At 42.6% G+C, this 17,868-nt stretch overlaps 2 protein-coding genes across 9 annotated transcripts in view; one reads left to right on the top strand and one right to left on the bottom strand.

Annotated features, from left to right (window-relative positions):
* Positions 1-337: 337 nt before the first annotated feature.
* rps6kb1a (ribosomal protein S6 kinase b, polypeptide 1a) overlaps positions 338-17,868 on the bottom strand; it is a 28,814-nt gene continuing 11,283 nt past the window's right edge. For 3 of the 4 annotated variants that reach the window (XM_054754043.1, XM_054754041.1, XM_054754044.1), the window contains exons 13-17: positions 17,710-17,817; positions 17,041-17,153; positions 13,940-16,902; positions 5,051-5,178; positions 338-968 (exon numbers count right to left, since the gene is read on the bottom strand). In XM_054754043.1, the coding sequence (XP_054610018.1) occupies positions 16,638-16,902; positions 17,041-17,153; positions 17,710-17,817 (486 nt within the window). In that variant the 3' untranslated portion in view covers positions 338-968; positions 5,051-5,178; positions 13,940-16,637. The remainder of the gene's footprint in view (positions 969-5,050; positions 5,179-13,939; positions 16,903-17,040; positions 17,154-17,709; positions 17,818-17,868) is intronic. The other variant, XM_054754042.1, reaches the window with a different exon arrangement.
* On the top strand, positions 5,913-11,890 carry rnft1 (ring finger protein, transmembrane 1). Of its 5 annotated transcripts, none has more exons than XM_054754046.1 (9): positions 5,913-6,082; positions 6,582-7,042; positions 7,117-7,193; positions 7,275-7,375; positions 8,759-8,912; positions 9,128-9,286; positions 9,356-9,421; positions 10,714-10,815; positions 10,873-11,890. In XM_054754046.1, the coding sequence occupies exons 1-9, from the start codon at positions 6,057-6,059 to the stop codon at positions 11,005-11,007; spliced, it is 1,281 nt and encodes a 426-aa protein (XP_054610021.1). In that variant the 5' UTR covers positions 5,913-6,056; the 3' UTR covers positions 11,008-11,890. The 5 variants fall into 5 exon arrangements, with proteins under 5 accessions (XP_054610021.1, XP_054610023.1, XP_054610022.1 ...); XM_054754048.1 differs by having other exon boundaries at positions 10,679-10,815; XM_054754047.1 differs by having other exon boundaries at positions 10,676-10,815.

Below are 17,868 nucleotides of genomic sequence, written 5' to 3'. Positions count from 1 at the left end.
CATGATGCAACCGCAAGGCATGCCGGGTGCTCTTTCCCGACACCCCGCACTGTATTTAACGAGTAAGGAGACGCCTCTCGGTACACTTACTCAAAAAGGCGGCTAGCGTTTCTTTCTAGTCTTATTAGGCTTCTTTCTAGTCTTATTAGGCTCTTGTGGAGACTGACATGGAAGAACGTATTGCTCTTCTCAACGAGCAGCGGCCCCTGCTGTGGGGGCCCTACCCCATCTAAGGGAATCTATGACATGTTAAATTTATGGCATTTTAAAAAAGACCAAAAAGAAACTTTTTTTTTTTAAACAAACTTTATTGCAATGAGTTTACATGGATTGCATATTGTATTATCCTTTAACGTTGCTTTTTTTCCCACCAAAGAAAACACATGAATCAGCGAGCAGACAATGACAAATAACAGCAGCACTGGACAATTCAAGACAAATGTCATTATTTTGTCAAAAGCAAAAGATTTCATTTGCATTTCTGAACATCAGTTGTGTTTCTTGCTCACTTGTGCCTCTCCCGCTGCATCCATAACGCACCTGTCATGCCGATTACACACAATGTCATCATTTACAAGCGTGATACAGAGGCATTCCTTGGCCAAGGGAGTAATGGCCAATAGTGTGGCTTTCCCCTCATCGCCATTCCTTTCCTTATTCTGATAGTTCTGCTATTATTCTTGTATCCACTTCATGCCTCACCTTTGGTCTCTCTGCTTAAACTGCTGGCATTTTCATTTCAGTTGCTAAGAGTTTCTCCCTCACAGAACGCAGGCCTCTCTCGACAGCTCAGCACATAAGGTCAAACAGTAAAACCCAGGGTGTTAAAGTGAAAACAGTGGACAGGAAGGTATTAAGTGAAGCCCTGGCACTGATACACAGAGGAGTGTGGTGTCAGATGCCAAGCACAGTTGTGGCAGCGCCCGTCTCTGCAGTCTCCCACTGGGCCACGCAGCATTCATGTGCTGCTGTAATTAAACACGGACCACCAGTGCACACACACACACACACACACACACACACACACACACACTTCTAATTTGCAGGCGGGGGGCATTCAAATGTACGACAGAATATTAGGGCCACATTGAAAAAAGTAATAATAATATGAGATTTCATGAATAAAGTTGTACATTTACGAGAATAAAGTGGCAAATTTACGAGGAAGAAAGTAGTCATTTTATGAGAATAAGGTCGTAAATTTACAACTTTACTCACATAAGTCACGTAAGTCCCCCCCTTTTCATAGCTGTCTCAGGCAATGCCTGTTACGACGTTATCGGAGATTTCCAGAATAAAGTTTACGACTTTGCTGTCGTGAATTTACGAGAAAAAACTTGTACTATTACAAGAATCAAGTCATACGTTTACGAGAATGGGAAGAAAGTCATCATTAGGAGAAGAAGAAAGCTGAAATAGTTGGGAAAAAACAACGGCAGAAACGGGAAAAGCAGCTTTCATTTTATGAGAATACAGTCAAAACATTAAAATTTTAAAAAATTGCAATTTCACGAGAAACTTGTAATTTTATGAGTAAAAATAATGTCCTTTTAGTAGCATACAGTTGAAATATTAAAGTAAAAAAGACAAACAAACAAAACAAAATAAAGTTGTAGTTTTTGGACTATTAGGTTGGGGAAGAAGTTAGAATGTTCTGGTAATACAGTCAACATTTTACGGGAATAAAGTCATCACTTTATGAAAAGAAAATTGATAAAGATTATGTAGCAAGAAAGTTGAACTATTAGGAAATTTAAGAAAAAAAAGCTGAGCTGAGATGCACTCCATCTACGTGTGTTGCTTTACAAAATATCCAAATGGCCCTTGCATCCTTTCATGATGGGCGCTAGGAAAAGTTTGGGCACCCCTTCTCTAACTCGTAGAACATGTCCCTAAAAAGAAAATGGGGCAGGTACGCTTCCGGTTCTGAATTCACGCATTTGCCAAAATCTTGCCTCTGAATGGACACCAAGGTCTCCTAAAGGGAGTGTGAGAGTGTGAGTAGATCCACTTCTTACAAGTACATCATGCTCCTGTCTCCTGGGAGCCCATCTCCTCTCTCCTCCGCTCCCACCCGGCCAGGCCAACTGTTGCTCCATCATGGGGGCAGATTTAGGAGAAGAGTTGGCTGACTCCTGGAGTATCTATGCCTTCCGCTGCCACCCTCGAGCGGAGGATTTATTGGGTAGGAGGGAGAAGAAGCGGCTCCATTGAAACACGGCATGCCGCGAAGGGAGAGCATTGCGATGCCCCTTTAAGGAAAAGCTTTCTGTCTGGGGCCTTGCAAGCAGGTAGTTTTATTTTATTTCAGGGAATGGCACTTCCAGGAACATTAGGATTTAAAACACTAACCTCAGTTTGGGGGTGGGGGATAACACACAGATGGTCAGTGACAACATCTACTGCACATTATTATGCAATGTGCACTGGATAATGTGACGGAGAAGCACAATGTGCAACAATAGTAAACAAGATGAGGGCAGACAGTGATCAGAAAGGACTGATGTACAGTGAATGGCTTCATGGCCCGAGGAAGAGGACGATACATGTGAAGGGGGAAGAGCGCTGTCATACAGTACATACAGGAGGTCACGATGGAATGATTTTGTTCACCTTCGCCACCTGTGTACTCGGGGGATATCAATACACCCCTCATTTGCCGTCGCAGGCAAATTACCATTCGTGCCTTTTTATTCAGAGAGTCCATTTGCAGCCAATGCGTTGACCTGCTTCAATGGAACTAGAGAAATCATTTCATTTGTCACCGAGTCAATCGGTTTTCTGTAATTGCTTATCTTCTGCTGCCACCTGCTGGATAAGGGACAACAAATAGAGCGCTATAAAAATGAATCCTTTATCATTTTCTTTATATTAACTGCTAATGTACTGCAATTTTATTATTAAAACGCAAATTCCACGTTTTTTTGGTTACATAAAACCAATTATTCAATTTAAAACTGGGATATTCTGTCTCTACCGGCAAAAGTTGGCAAAAAAACTTGGAAACTTCTCTCTTATGGAGCGTGAATGGAAGCTAGCTTCGTTAGCTTCCAAGCTAGCGCGGCTGTGTGTGTGTGTGTGTGTGTGCGTGTGTGTGTGTGTGTGTGTGTGTGTGTGTGTGTGTGTGTGCGTGTGTGTGTGCGCGCAACTCAGGCTAAGAGTGTGTTTACGCCGTGTTGTGTTTTACCGCTTGTTAAAGGAACCCAGAGTTTTACGATGCACGCTGATTGCAAATTCGGAGTGAAATAAGGACGCTGCGCACCTTTATTCTTGCGTCCAGCTGTCAAGACACATTCTCAACACACACAACACACAACACACTTCTGGCCTTCAAAATAAGAGCACCGTTTGCCACATACCGTCTTAATTGTGTAAAAAAATAAGGGCGTCATAAAAAAAGATCTTACAAATTGTCTAATCAGTGACTACGTCTTCCTTAACCACCAGCACAAACACTATTGCACTATATGGAATTCATGATAGTTTATGCTATTATTAACATTTTTATTTTCAACCATATATTTGCTTATATAAAACTTTTTAAACCTAATATGCTAAACTTATATTTTTTTACCCAATATAATATAATAAACCAAGCTGTTTCATGGTTGACGACGGCCTATTATTACATTTAAAAAATGCTTATTTAAGCAAATCTTACACATTTTTGGCCTAAATGAAGCATTTTCAAACGCCTGACTAACTAAAATACAAATATAAGGCATTCAGATGACGCATTCAAAGACGTCGTGATGATATGTAGCATTCTACATAAAACCGGTTATTCTTAGGATAATAAGCTCATGTGTAATGCTTTGTAGTTATATCCGGGGCTACACACTGACAAATGAAAGGATGCAAGGTATTACAAACATAGGGTGAATGAAAATATTTTACATTTTTTATTATATGCCTGCTTTTGGAGACAAAAAAACTGCTGAATTCTGACCTTTTATTGTTGCAGTTAAGCATTTTTAATGAATAAAAGCTGCCACGTACGACACACTGGTTAGTGCCACACACAGAAAATTTCATCAGACGTAATGCAAACCCACATAACGTGCGACAGTGACGTTAGAAGTGAGACTGATACGCCAGCGTGAGTGGTGGCAAAAAGCAGCATCGAGGCTGCTCGAGGGTGGCATCAGAGGAAGCGTTTGCGGGCAGCATGAATGAAGAGAAAAAGAGGAAATGGCAGGAAATATCCTGTCAGAACGGATGTCGGGTCACCCAGTGTGGTGCGCTCCATTCATCTTGGCAGATAGTAATTTATATGTCAAGTTAACCTTCCTCTGCTGACTGCCTCTGATGTCTTTACTGAGGCTGTAAAAACACTACAGTGCAATAACACAATTACAGGGAGGACAGAGCTGGGTGACTGCTCTCGAGGCCTCACTGCATTCGTCTGTTTTCACCACAGCGGCTAATGTGATGCTGCGAGGGTGCTGAGCCGCTGGAAACACTGACATTTGACAAAACATGAGCGCTTTTTATGACATTTTTATGACATCTCCCAAAAGGCAAATGACTGAAGTTTAGATCAGCAACTACACGGTTTATTGTTGCAAGCCTAATATCATAGAAATGCACCACTTGTTAATTACTCGAGGTGGCAAGATCGATCCAAATTGATACTAGCATGATGAGATCAACATTTCCATTCTCTTCTATATTTATTTTCACAAATATTTGTGTGTCTCTGTAATATTGTTCAAATATATTTTATATATTTATACTGTACATTGTTTACGAACTCCGAGAGTCACCTGCACGCAGCTCTCCACACGGAAACGTTTTCAGGTGAAAGTGGCAAAGTATTTTACCGTTTTAGACTCTCATCCACACGGAAAAGGCGTTCTGAGTGCCACGAAACGGTATTTCTTGAAAGTAGGAAAATCTGAAAGCGTAGGCTTCTCATTTCCGTGTAGCCAAGCAAGCCGCAGCGCTACGAAAACGACGACGTCACCGATCCGTCGTCATCACGTGACCAGAAGCGAGCTTTCACAACAAGCCAATATAATATCTGAATATTTTGACTGGCATGACTCACCCCAGTCGACATTCTCCTGATATGTTGTTATCTTATACTCCAAGATGACTCACAGAAGCAATTCCACTTTGTCATCAATCCAGACGAGGTGCATTCGCGGACAAGCCGATCTCCCAACATCACAACATCTTTATTATGCGTGGTTTAAATAAACAGAAAGACAAAGAAGAACAATAAGTGGACATTGTTAGCAGCATGTCCAGAACATACACTCAAAACATGAGAAGTAAACTTTGCTCATAATAACACAGTTAAGTTAATGATTCAAATATTCTGCCGCGATTAAAGAAACTATAGATAAACACATTTTCACACATGTTTAGCTTGATTTAAAGTTGCTGTTCATTCATCGTGTCTTGTCTTTCTTTTTTTAAATAAACCATCACCATGATCAATGTCCTTGGAGCACGCCATTGTTATTTTTAGACTATTTAGGGCAATGACAGCAAACTTGGGGTTCTGGGTATCACTGAGCCTACAATACCTACATTGAACACAAAATGAAGTCCTCTTTCAGACATCAATTCGTGTTTGTTGATCTTGATTTCTGCAACACACTAGCCATTTCGAAATGAACAAATGGGTGTCTTACACAAAACAATACAACAGTTAATTCCTTGAATGGCTTGTCTGTTCGGAACAACAGAAAGGATGTCCGTTCTAGAACAACTAGATGTACCTGCTCAGCTCCGGTTTAGAGAGAAAATATCTTATTTCTTTACAAACATGAGCGTCTCTCTCGCTTTTGAAATGACCAGTCGACTTCCCTTGCTTCACACCAGTAGTACTGTTATAATGCGCCGCTAGGTGGCGGTAATGTAACACTTGTCTACAAACGCTACACGACTCCGCAAGAGGAAGTTTGTGGTGACGTCATATCGAATACGTTGGAGCAGCCAGTGTTTGTCTCGGGTAGAAAGTCAACCGCACAATTTTGTTTTTATTTTTGCTTGAGTTTCGCTTGGCGCTTCATACACGGCGTTAAATGGGGACTTAAAGGGTTACCATGAAACTCCGGTTGCAGAATGACAGGTGAGTTGACGCCCTAGCTTAGCTGCTAAAGTGGCCTGACAGAAAGCATCTGCTAGCTGCTAATGCTAACGATATTACTCGGTAGTCAGATGGCACAGACTGCTGCATGTAAGCTGTCTAGTGCTGATTTCCTGGGTACAGTTAACCTAACCGTAATTATGTGTCTAAAGGATTTACGTTTTGAGGCGAAACAGGTGTTAAGAGTGCCTATGATACAACGCCGTCCAGCATATATGACAGGTTGGGTTAAAACAGTACTTATCTATCGTCTCGCTGAATGAAACACTCGACGTTTTCCTTTAACAACATGGCGGCTTTTAACTATACAATTAATATTTACAGTAAATCGAACCCATTGCATTGTTGTTGTTGAATGATAATAAATGAATGTGTGTATTCAGTTGTGGGAGTTGAAGACAGCACAATAGTCTTCATTAAAAAAACGTGGGAACGAAGAGTAAGTAGAAGTAGGTGTAAACGTTTGCTTTTGTGTCAAAAGGAGTGATTCCAGAGGCGCTGTGAAAGTGAGGGAGTCTCCAGCTGTCATGCAGCCTAATTCAAGACAGGAGGGCACTCATGCAAGAAATGGTTTATCCCTTACTCTGCAAACAGACCTTCCCACCAGGACTGCGGCCGCTAGTGCTGCAGCCGCTGGCCAACCGAAGAGCAACGAGGTGCGGGTGCCCATGACCGGTGGGCCGGGGGAGTCGGGCGGAGGTGCGTCGACCAGGAGGTCCAGAGTCAACTCCCACAGCCACACCCATTCCCATGGACACGGACATCATTGTGGGCAGCGCCATTCCAACTCAGAGCCTGAGCTTGACCAGTCCGACTCCGATCCCGACTCTGGAGAACCCAGTGCCTCGTTGTCTGAGCTACGGTGTCTGGTTCGTTGGCTCCAAAAGAGTCTTCCTTTTCTTGTGATATTAAGTGCTAAACTGGTCATCCAGCATGCACTAGGTGAGTTATACCAGATGTGTTTGCAGCTGCCAACATTCAAACAACTTGTCTAATGGCTCCTCCTCTTTCACCAGGACTGGCAGTTGCTGTTGGCCTCTTCACCACTTTCCTCTACGTGAATAAAAACATCCAAATGCAAGTATTTCTTCAGGTAAGAGCAGACAGATAGTTGGGTGCTAAATACAGCAGCTGCCGTCACTGACAGTATGCTAAAGTTTGTTTGCATCCTCAGGATCGCCATGCAAAGCTGCAGTGTGTGTGGTTGCTCGTCCTCCTGATCTCCTCCACCCTCCTGCTTTACTACACCTTTCTCACGGAGACACTTTACAACTGGTAATGCTTACAGTGTCTCAGAAAATACAGCTGGTCCTCGGTTTGCAGTGCTTTGTGGTAAACGAACGTGCTCCCATAAATTAGTAAAGTTTGTTTTGGTCAGTAAACACGAGTCACTTGAGCACCAGTTGCAGCGCAGTGCGTATTCTTCCGCCGTGCGCTTGAGGCACACACTGCATTCAAACAATAGAGTGTGTGCCTCCGTAGCTGCGCTGTAGAAGGATGACATCGCCTTTTAGTAGGGATGACTGGTCTTATCAGCTGATATTGCCATAAGAATGAGATATTGGTTCATATCGGTATCGTTTGTCTGGAGATAATGATATCGGCCCACGAGTTTGCGATCTCAGTACGTCAGCGGTCTGGAATTATTTCCAAGTGTCGTCTTTGAATTGTAAATATGGAACTTGCAATGGCGTCTTTAATATTGACCGGAGACGGAATGAGTCTAGTTTATAATTTCACTGATTGTATTAGTCCAGAGTTTGATGCTTTGGCAGTTTGCTCTCTTGGGGATGTTTGTGCCACATAGACATGTGCAGCTTTCCAAATGGTGTCATTGCCAGCCTTAATTAGAGGGACTCTTATTTGTGAATGTATCAAGACTCACAAGGCATACAACAAAGGTTATTTTAGTTGTCTATTTGTCGTGATTTTGTTGGGACAAAATGTTTGAAATAAATATGATACTTTCTATATAACTTACAATGCATGTTGCAGTATTTGTCTAATTTTGCACAGACAGTGTTTATTCATTGTGTCATCACAGTAAAAGAAGCATAATGTGTCCATTTATTACACAAGCTGTGACCTGACTTTAGTCTGCGGAAAAAGCTGGATCGGAAATATAATAACCATGGAAGCAAAAAAGCTCAGAGAGAGGAGACACGTCCACCGACATTGGCTGCTCTTTTGCTGTTGTGACTTTCATTAAGATTAACGATTATTGAATGCTAATGAATGCTAGCGGGGTCATGGATTCCATGTGCTGTTACAAGGAGATCTGGCAGGAAACGAGGAGGTTAGCCTTCCAAACTAGCCTGGGGCAATATTTTATGAAGGTAGATAATAAAAGTAAGGAGTTGTTCTCATTTCTTACTGTGTCATTGAATTCTCGTAATTTTTTTGTTTTGTGTCCGCCGTGTGTTTTGTGTACAGCGTGAGTGGTTTAGGGGTTAGTTTAGGTATAAGTTCCGACTTGCACCAGAACTCGACTTGCATCACAGCCGTAACCCGAGCACCACCCGAAAAACAATTAGAAAGGCCTTATTAAACTGGCGCACGCAGCCAGAGTACAGTAGGTGAGGTTGTTTTGATGTTTATCGCAGCTCAGGGTGGACTATCGTATGTGCCATTTAACCTGCTCTGATCCTCTCCCCCCAGCCTTGTGTTCCTCAGTCCTACTATGGAGCCGCTGGGATTCTGGGAGATCCTGTGGGCCGTTGGCATCACCAACTTTATCATAAAATTCTTCTTTATGGGGATCAAGTGCCTTATTGTGCTTGTGCCTGCTTCCCTAGCCAGCTATAGAACACAGGTGAGAGCTACTGGCTTTTTATTGTTTCCGTAAAAGTCCAGTGTGGTGAATAAAAATGGTCGCTGTCCAACAAATATTTTATTTCACAGCGTTGGTTACATCAGTGTTCCTCTCCACTGGGTTCTTTGTGACAGCCACAGGCTGCAACCTGGAGTTGGTGTAAACATGACCATCCTAGCACGCGTGTGCGTGTGTGTGTGTGTGTTGGTCTGCAGGGACGCTGGCTGCTGATGACTGAGGAGCTGGGTCAGGTCTACCAGGCCGTGGCTCCTGTTCCTCTTTGGTTCCGCTACCTGGTCACCTACCAGGAGATGGATGGTGCCCCAGCGCTCACTGTGGGGGTTTTACTGGCGTTGCTCTACCTCATACTGAAGGTGCGACAGTTCGACTATGAATCTTCCTGATGACAAACTTCAACTTGGTTTTCTTCAACTCTCTTGCAGCTTTTAAGATTGTATGGACAGTGGACGTCTTTGCTGAAAACTGTGAGGATGTTTCTAATGAATGAGGTCAGTAAAAATATTAAAATCCTGATTGATTGGATCGTCTGAGATTAAAATGTGATATTTCTTATTTAGCTAAAAAAGAAAAGAAAAATGCTATCTCGCAAGAACAGGGCAGCCAGGAAGCCACCCAGAGTGTGAGCGATGGCATCGCTACTGTGAATCTTAATAGTTAATCGTTTATCGCGGTTAATTGGTTCCAGACCCGACTGCGATAAGTAGTTAGAGCATACAAAACCTATTTATGACCTTCTAAAAATGTTTTTTTTAAATTAGAGCCCTCTAGACATGAAATAACACTCTTATAGTCACTTTTACACTTGTATTACCCAACATAGTTGACACAATGGAATATAACACGTCTTAGACTATTGGCTATTGTCTGAATGTAACGTGCCTGACACCTAGTGGCCAGTGTAGTAGAATAGTACTGCAGTGGCGCAGTGAACATTCCCACAGGGGCTGCTGTCAGCCACAACTCACTGCTAACCATGCTAAGACTCAGCAACTCTGCAGACATCACACGTCACTTCCCAGGCCCGGGCTCTTAAAGGCGCACACAACATGACAGCAATTCCACAACATATAACACTTCCTAAATGCCTTATATTCATATTTTCGTTCATTGGCCATTTTTATGATTCAAAATGCTTAATTTGGGCCAAGACGTATGTACAGTTTGCTTATATATGCACATGTTTTGACTAATAATAGGCCACATTGAACCACGAAATGGTGATCATTTATTAATTAATTAACTTTTGAAAACCTGCGATGGAGTGAGAGCGCAATGTTGGAACCGTGACGCATTGTTTTGTGACTCGGGTAATTAAAAAACAGTGTTTGTCCACTCCTGTATTTTGTCATTGTAGTTTTCTTAAAAGTAGTGTTAAGATATTGTCTCGTTGCCGTGAACCCAATGTGGTGTCTCGTCTCGTGAGCAGACGGTATCGTGACACCCCTAATCAGAAGTCGTTGGTTGTCATGTCAGATGCACGTGGTGTTGGATTATTTTCAGCCTAATAATTGCGAGACCGTCCACGAAGAAGAGAAGAAAGACCATTGAACGTTTTTAAAGCAGAACAAGAAAATGATGAGTCTAATAATAATAATGATTAAAAAAAACATTCCTTTAAAACGAAAGCACATGCGTGTGGGGGGGGGGGAATTGCCCCAGAGAAATGTGATTTCAATTCTAAGCAAAAAAATCGTGATTCACAATTTTTGCAGAATCATGCAGACACTAAATGTCATTCCCAGCAGCCAGAGGTGACAAGTGTTGTCCTTTCGTACCTCAGCATACGGGGACAGCGGCCACAAGGGGTCAGTGCATGGAGGCTGGAGATGTGTGTCCCATCTGTCAGGGAGAATACAAGCAGCCTCAAGTGCTCCTCTGCCAGGTAGATCCAGCAGATGACAGTTGACATAGAAACATCCTGACTGCGATTGTCTTGCAGCACATATTCTGTGATGAATGCATCGCTCTGTGGTTCAACCGGGAGAAGAGCTGCCCTCTTTGTCGGACTGTGATCACAGAGAAGGTGTACGCGTGGAGAGATGGAGCCACATCTCCGCACCTGCAGATTTACTGATCACACTTCTTTTTGGGAGGCTTTAAAAGGAAACCACACTTTTTTTGGGGGGAGGATTTTGCCCATCACAGCTAAAAAAGAGCCGGCTAATGCACGAATGGGATGCAACTATTCTGCCGATATGTGAAGCCTTCTGAAAAAAACAGCGCTGCATTTACATAAAGGTACCTGCATATAACCAAGGTACAGCGACGTGGTTATGAGACCATCTTTGGAACACACAGAAAAGAGAGAAACGTGTGTTCATGTCTCACATAAGGATTGTGGATGATGGGAAAAAAATCCCCCCAAAAAAGGGCAATTTTCCTTGACCTTTTGGGTGCTTCAATGAATGTGACCTTGTTGGATTGTCAAATTGTACAATACCGTTCCTTTTTCTTTTCTTTTCGATTCAATTGATGCTTTTCCTTTTGGTGTTTTCCAGGTTTGTTTAAGGTCACTTTTGTGTTGTGTTTCTGCCCTGATGTTTGAACTGTACTTCTTCCCCACGGGCCTGCATGTTATTTTTCTTCCAAATTATTGTGCTGGAAATTATTTTATTTTTTAAATGAATTTTCTGAATCACAGATTTTAAGAGACATGCTACGTTTTGCGTCTTTCATCTTGAAGGTTAAGGTAGATTTGGGACTGCTGGTAATTTGCACAATGCAACAGCCAGGTAGACGCCTGTATCAGGCATTGATGATGCATCGGCTGCTGCTTTCAGGGGCTTTTTCTTCATCTTGACAGCTTGATCTAAAACAACTTTTAGAATATTTCTATAGAGGAGATCCTTGTAAAAACCAAAGAATGGGAGAAATATATTTTATTATGTCGTGAAATATTGCCACTTTTTCTGTCCGTGTCACTCCATGAACTCTAAATAAAAATGCGCATCAAGCGATTTCTGTGCATTCTTTTATGAACTGAACCCCACATGTCTTCAGCTCAAAAGGCAACTGTGTTATTAGTAGGGGTGTCACAAGACACCCAACTCACGAGATGAGACCATGCACAAGACTGGGTCCATGAGACAAGATTTTAACAATTTTCAAAACAGTACGATGAAAAAATACGACTGGACAAACAAACTTTTTGTATTTAACAGTCACAAAACGATGCAGGTGCGTAACCCTGTCACAATCTATGAATCCAATGATAAAACAAGTCAATAATTATGACATTCTGGATAAATGGACATGTGCACGACTGCGTGTGTTTCATCTGCTCATCTCTCTGTGCCACACAGGCTGGATGACAACAGGGTTCACTCTGCATCTGTCTGGTTCTATAGTGGAATGAACAGCAAGAGTGGGCCCTCATTCAGCCTCTTTGTGGAAGCAGGGCTACTAGTGAGTGGCGACAGCCCCAGCGTGGGAATATTCTATATGAACACTGCTGACCGACACGGACAGCTTTCTCAACTGGGGAAAAAAAAAACCTACCAATGTAGGTACTCTCGGGCAGTGGAGCCTTCGTCCCGTCAGTCAACGCTTACTGAGGCGTTTGGTCGGCAAATATAAACAAAACGGTGCGCGCTCACAGACCGTGTCGCTTGCTACGTTGCAAAAGAAATGCAACCATTCAGGATGGTTACATGGCACAAATGGCATGAATTTTAAACAGCATACGTACAGGCAACTTCTGCGCCAAGCTCACGTGTCTCTCACAGGTTCACTATACGTGTGTACCATCTAGTGGTTCAAATGTGAATTACACCGTTCATGACAATTATGAAAAATCTGTCTCAAAAATGTTGGCGATAACAATTATAGACAATAATTTGTAGCACAATTGTTGACCAGCAAATTTGTTACCGTGACAGGCCTACAGGTGCGTTTTTAAATGTTTATTGTCCCACAAATTGACGGTAAACGATATTATTGTCAACATTTCTTGAGACCAAACAAAACACTGTTATGATATTTAATAAATAATAATATAGTAAGTATAGTAATGCAATATTTCCTATAATGTCATCTTTCATGCTGTAAAGTTGTGGAATTGGTGTTTGTCACACTTTTTCACAGGCTATTTGTGCTGTCTGTCAAACGTTTGCAGCATTTCATGAAATGCTGGCTTTTCACCAGGGCTGTCAGCATTAATAGTTCCAGCTTGTAGTAGAACAATGCTAGCTCACTGTTTTTGACTTGTCTACTTGTCTGTCTACTTAAATTGGGCTGTGCAGCTGTCCTCTGATATTTAGAATAAAAAACAATACTATTCATATACAGTATTTACTTTAAATGACAAATCTTTGTGTTTTTATTACTTATTAGTATCAACATTTTAGCTTTTTCTAGTTACATTATGCCTTTTTGCTCTATTTTTCCACTTTTACTGATTCTATTTCTGCCACGTTCCCCTACCCCACACTTTGGACACCCAGGAAGGCGAGGTGTTGTCAATCGACAGGACTGTATCTGATCTGCATTTGTGGCTCTCACCTTGTCATGGGTTGGGTTGCATTGTGGAGGGGTTTATGCAGCTGTCAGACCGGCATTGTACAGTAATATTCATGAACAATCGGAGGCGAAGCTCCACTCGCCTGCGCGGCAGATACTTCACCCTTGTCGTCCGCTTTTATTTAATTACCGAACAAATACATGAGACAAGATACACTTCCTGTCTTTCACTTTTAATGAGCACCCCTACTTGCTAAATATAGCGACCGTACAACTAAATTTTCTCAATCTCTTCTACGTATGAGGCGTGTTATGCATCGGAACCGGTGACCCCTGGGGCTTGTAACGAGTGGTAACCCTTGGTTACACTACTGTACAATGTGCTAATAAATTATTTAACCAGTCCAAAACAAATTAGTCATATTATGAGGAGCTTCATTTCGCTGACAGAATATTCCATTTCAATTTAAGAGGCCAGCTGCTTTCAAACGAAATGGCACTGTTGAAGTCATCTTGTCAAGTACTTAAAGTATTAACATGTTTCTCACCTGTACTCTGTGCCAGAAGATTGAAAGATTTCCCATCGAAAAGGGATGCAAAATAGAGGCACGCTGCAGCGATTACGGTTTCAGTTGGCTGGAAAGTAGTTTTAAACGTCCCGCGGCTTCCTCTTCGTGGGATAAATTAGCTGACATGTGCAACAAGCTTAATAACTCCTCCCCACCGAAGATCTGATTTGACATAAACAGGCTGGCTTTTCCTGTAATTCAGCCTATGAGCGGCAGCTAGGGCGGATGCTCGCTTGAATTTGAGTTGGCATTAGTGACGGCAATCTCGGTTGCTTTTACTGACTCGAGTTTTGAGTCAAAAAAATTAATCGAGTATTCCATTCACGCCTGTCGAGTGTTACAGTGGGCATGTGCAAAAAAGACTCCCATGGAGTCACACCATACACAAGGAACAAACACCTCATTGAGATAGTCAACAAATTATGTTCGTAAAATGATGTTATAATGGCCAAATACAAGCAAAAGTATTTATCAGCCTTACCTGTGAAAGGTAATCCAGAGAGACCTCGTTTGGACTGTAAACCGGTTGGTACAAATCCATGAATAAGGGCTCTTCCACGCTCTCTCACCACATCCAATATGGCAGTGATGTCGACGTATGACTCAACGGTTAACACGGCGTCTACGTTACACTCCTGTTCTGTACGACCTGATGTAAGTTATGCACTGTTCATATACACATAGAAGGACGTGGGTAAATCTTGCTATCATTGGACAGTATCTATACCAGGGTTCACCAACGTGGTGCCCGCGGGCACCAGGTAGCCCCCCACGACCACACTAGGTGCCTGCAAGCCTGCTTTTCATTCAGGTTTTCAGTTAATAATGTGAGAACACTGGAAAGAAATGTATTCTGAAACATAAAATGTGAGTTGTGGATACCAGCATTTTGTGAATGTTTTGGTAAAACAAGCATATTTGATTTGTTTGGGTTGAAATAAGGTATGAAAATCATTTCTACAAAAATGAGTAGCTCGTGGCCATTTTCATTTTCTAAAAGTAGCTCTCACAAGGAAAAATGTTGGTGAACCCTGATCTATACTGCATACTCATTCTAATGGGAGACTGTTTCCAAACAGATGCTAGTGATCCGGGACCGAATAAAGAACATGACTTTCAATCAAGATGACGCAAATTTAAAAAATAAAAAAATTACAAAACAGAATGTGTATTTCACAAACTCTCAATCCAATAAAGACACAAGTACACCACGTGCACTCTGTCAGGCACAAGGTACAATTTCATTTTGCTTCACAGTGGGCTGCTCAAAAAAAAAGTTCAAGTGTCAAGCAAGAACAAAGATCAGTATATAAAACAAAAAATTGCCCTAAAAATGTCACAATAAGACAGACATCATTCACTGATGCCAATTTTTGACAAACAAAAGCTGCATCTGCGTTTGCTGTATGACCTTAGTGTAAATCATTTTTCATGACTCTATTCTCCGGTAGACTACACAATAAATATCTAGTTTGCATAGTGTGAGCCATTCATGAACACCATGGCTCTTAAATAAATATGCTAATATGTCATGCTGTATATAACTAATTCACAGTTGAGTCTGTTGTAATGCTTCGGAGCAAAATCAATCCAACGCTGATCCACCCTATGCAACCTCTAGGACTGTTAGGATGGAGGGATTTGGTCCACTGAAAGAGATTTTCAGTCCCCACATTTAGGTGGAACCATACTTCATTCAAACACACGGTTAACATCAGCGGGCAATCAGATGGCTTCAATCCGGAGGCTCCCAAACACACTAGCATAGCATTCAAGTCAGTTGCATCAGATGTAAAACATAAACATACTGTATGTCTAAACCCCCTAAGGCATTCCTTTTTTTTTTTTTTTTTTTTTTTACATTCAACAAAAATAAACTAAGCAGTGCCTCCCAACACGATTGATGTTTCTGCTATCATGGTACACTCTCTTGCTGACGGTACCCACCCCCCTGCCCGAAAGTTGTGTGTTCACTGTGACTAGTCACAAATAAAACTTGAGGGTTTCATAAAAAATAAAATAAAAGTCTGAACTTGAGGAAAGAAGAGCACCATTAAAACACGAAAGTCTCTCACGAAGCTCTCGTGGGCAGCCAGAAGCACCTCAGATGATTTTGGAGGCCAACAGACGACAGAGCTGGTGATGGACGTTACGGTGGATTCCCCCCCCCCCCGGCCATTCAGCATTCACAACCTGCAGATTTTTGATCAAAGTCTTGGTTGGAAACACACGCAACACAAACCAACAGATCATCAAACCAAACGTATACTTCACTCACTGCGTAACCAAAAATAACAATTACGCCTTCCAGGATAGTACAGCATAGTAGTACTCATGCAAAACAATACTGTAAATACTATAATATGGTATAAGTATAAAATAGTATTGTTTACATGTATATGACTACTTTATGCTAAATGATAACCTGCCAGGCATGCTTGGTAACTTCCTGTTGGGCCTCCCAGCATGCCTTGCGGGTTGTAAATCAGTATCAAATAGCATTGTTTTGTAAGCATTTATTTCGGTACCTGTTTGGTTGGTTCATGTGTTATTTGTGGTCGCACCACGAGTGAGGTGGGTATTTGGTTTGAAGCTGAACCCTCTCAAATGGCGGGGATCTACGGTATTTATCTAAGGGGCGAGGAAGTGATTAAGGTGTTGAAAAGAAAGCCACGCGTCATAGATTTATCCGGAGGTGTTCCGGCCGCTTGGAGTTCATAGGGTAGACTTGTTTTTTGTACAGTCCCGCACTCACGCCTGACGGCCGCCTGATGGGAAGCGGCGCCGAGGCTTCCGACGCGCCGCTGCTGCTTGTGTCCATTTGCTCCATTGTTGACACCTCCATGGGTTGCTCCGCAGCGCTGCTGGGCGACAGCAGGGATGAGCTGCCGGCCAGCGTGGGACCTCGGGGCCAACAATCTCCCCCTGCAAACTTTACCGGGCTGTGAAAGAGGAAAGCAAGACTTAATTCTGGAACATCCCACACCAAAAAAAGAGGACCACGTTAAGTAAATGCTGGTTTCCTTCAAAAACAGGATGCGTTCCGGGTGAGTCGGGAGGAAAGCAAAAGCTGCCGTCACCTCACGGGTGTCCTCGGGCTTCCTGTGAACTTGCGAGGTGAGCGGACCTTTGGCTCAAACGAGAACTTTTCCTTGACGTTCTCGAGCACCGACGGAGCCACGTATGTGAAACCCTGCGATGAGCACAGAAACACAGAGTCAGCTGAATGTGAGCAATGTGGTGGAACACTGAGGTGGGGGGGTGGGGGCATGGGGGTGGGGGTGCTTCCAGGAAAAGGACTTTAGAACCAGATGGGACACATTACGGGATTTTGGTAAGACGGTGTTTTTGTGTGTGCGGATGACAGACACATTATCCCGTTACATCACCGGAGTCCAAAGTGCGGCCGAGAGCCTTTTTTTTTTTTTTTTGTATTGGCCCTCAGCTTATTGTAAAAATAAAATTCATTCATTATTAATGAGCTATGTTATTACATAACACACTTGCTTTGTTAGCTTGTAGCATCTTTTATGTAAGGAGTTCTATCCTGATGGTTTTTCCATATAAAATACTCCATAATGTCCAAGTTTACAGGGTAAATCTGCATTCTTCTCCCGTTGGCCGACATGCCGAGTGATTAACTTCATTTGCCTCTCGTGTGACAGTTAATGTTAAAATATGACTTGTGTTATTTCTAGTCCGCTGACTGTGACCTCCTTGCCAACAAATGCACAGATGATTTCACGCACCAAGAAGACCTGATTGGCGCTCTCGCTGAGCGTGGAGTCGTCCGGGCTGTCCACTGGAGTCTGGCTGGTGAACTTGGAGTCAAACTGGCTGACGTCATCGGCCGATTGCTGCCAAATAAGCGGGTCAGTGAAGCCGTCATTGCGGGTTCGGGTCGGGGA

Source organism: Dunckerocampus dactyliophorus, chromosome 16 (assembly GCF_027744805.1).
Source record: "Dunckerocampus dactyliophorus isolate RoL2022-P2 chromosome 16, RoL_Ddac_1.1, whole genome shotgun sequence".
NCBI classification, from domain to species: domain Eukaryota; kingdom Metazoa; phylum Chordata; class Actinopteri; order Syngnathiformes; family Syngnathidae; genus Dunckerocampus; species Dunckerocampus dactyliophorus.
The sequence above is the reverse complement of the archived record's forward strand: the minus strand, read 5'-3'. Positions and strand labels throughout refer to the sequence as shown.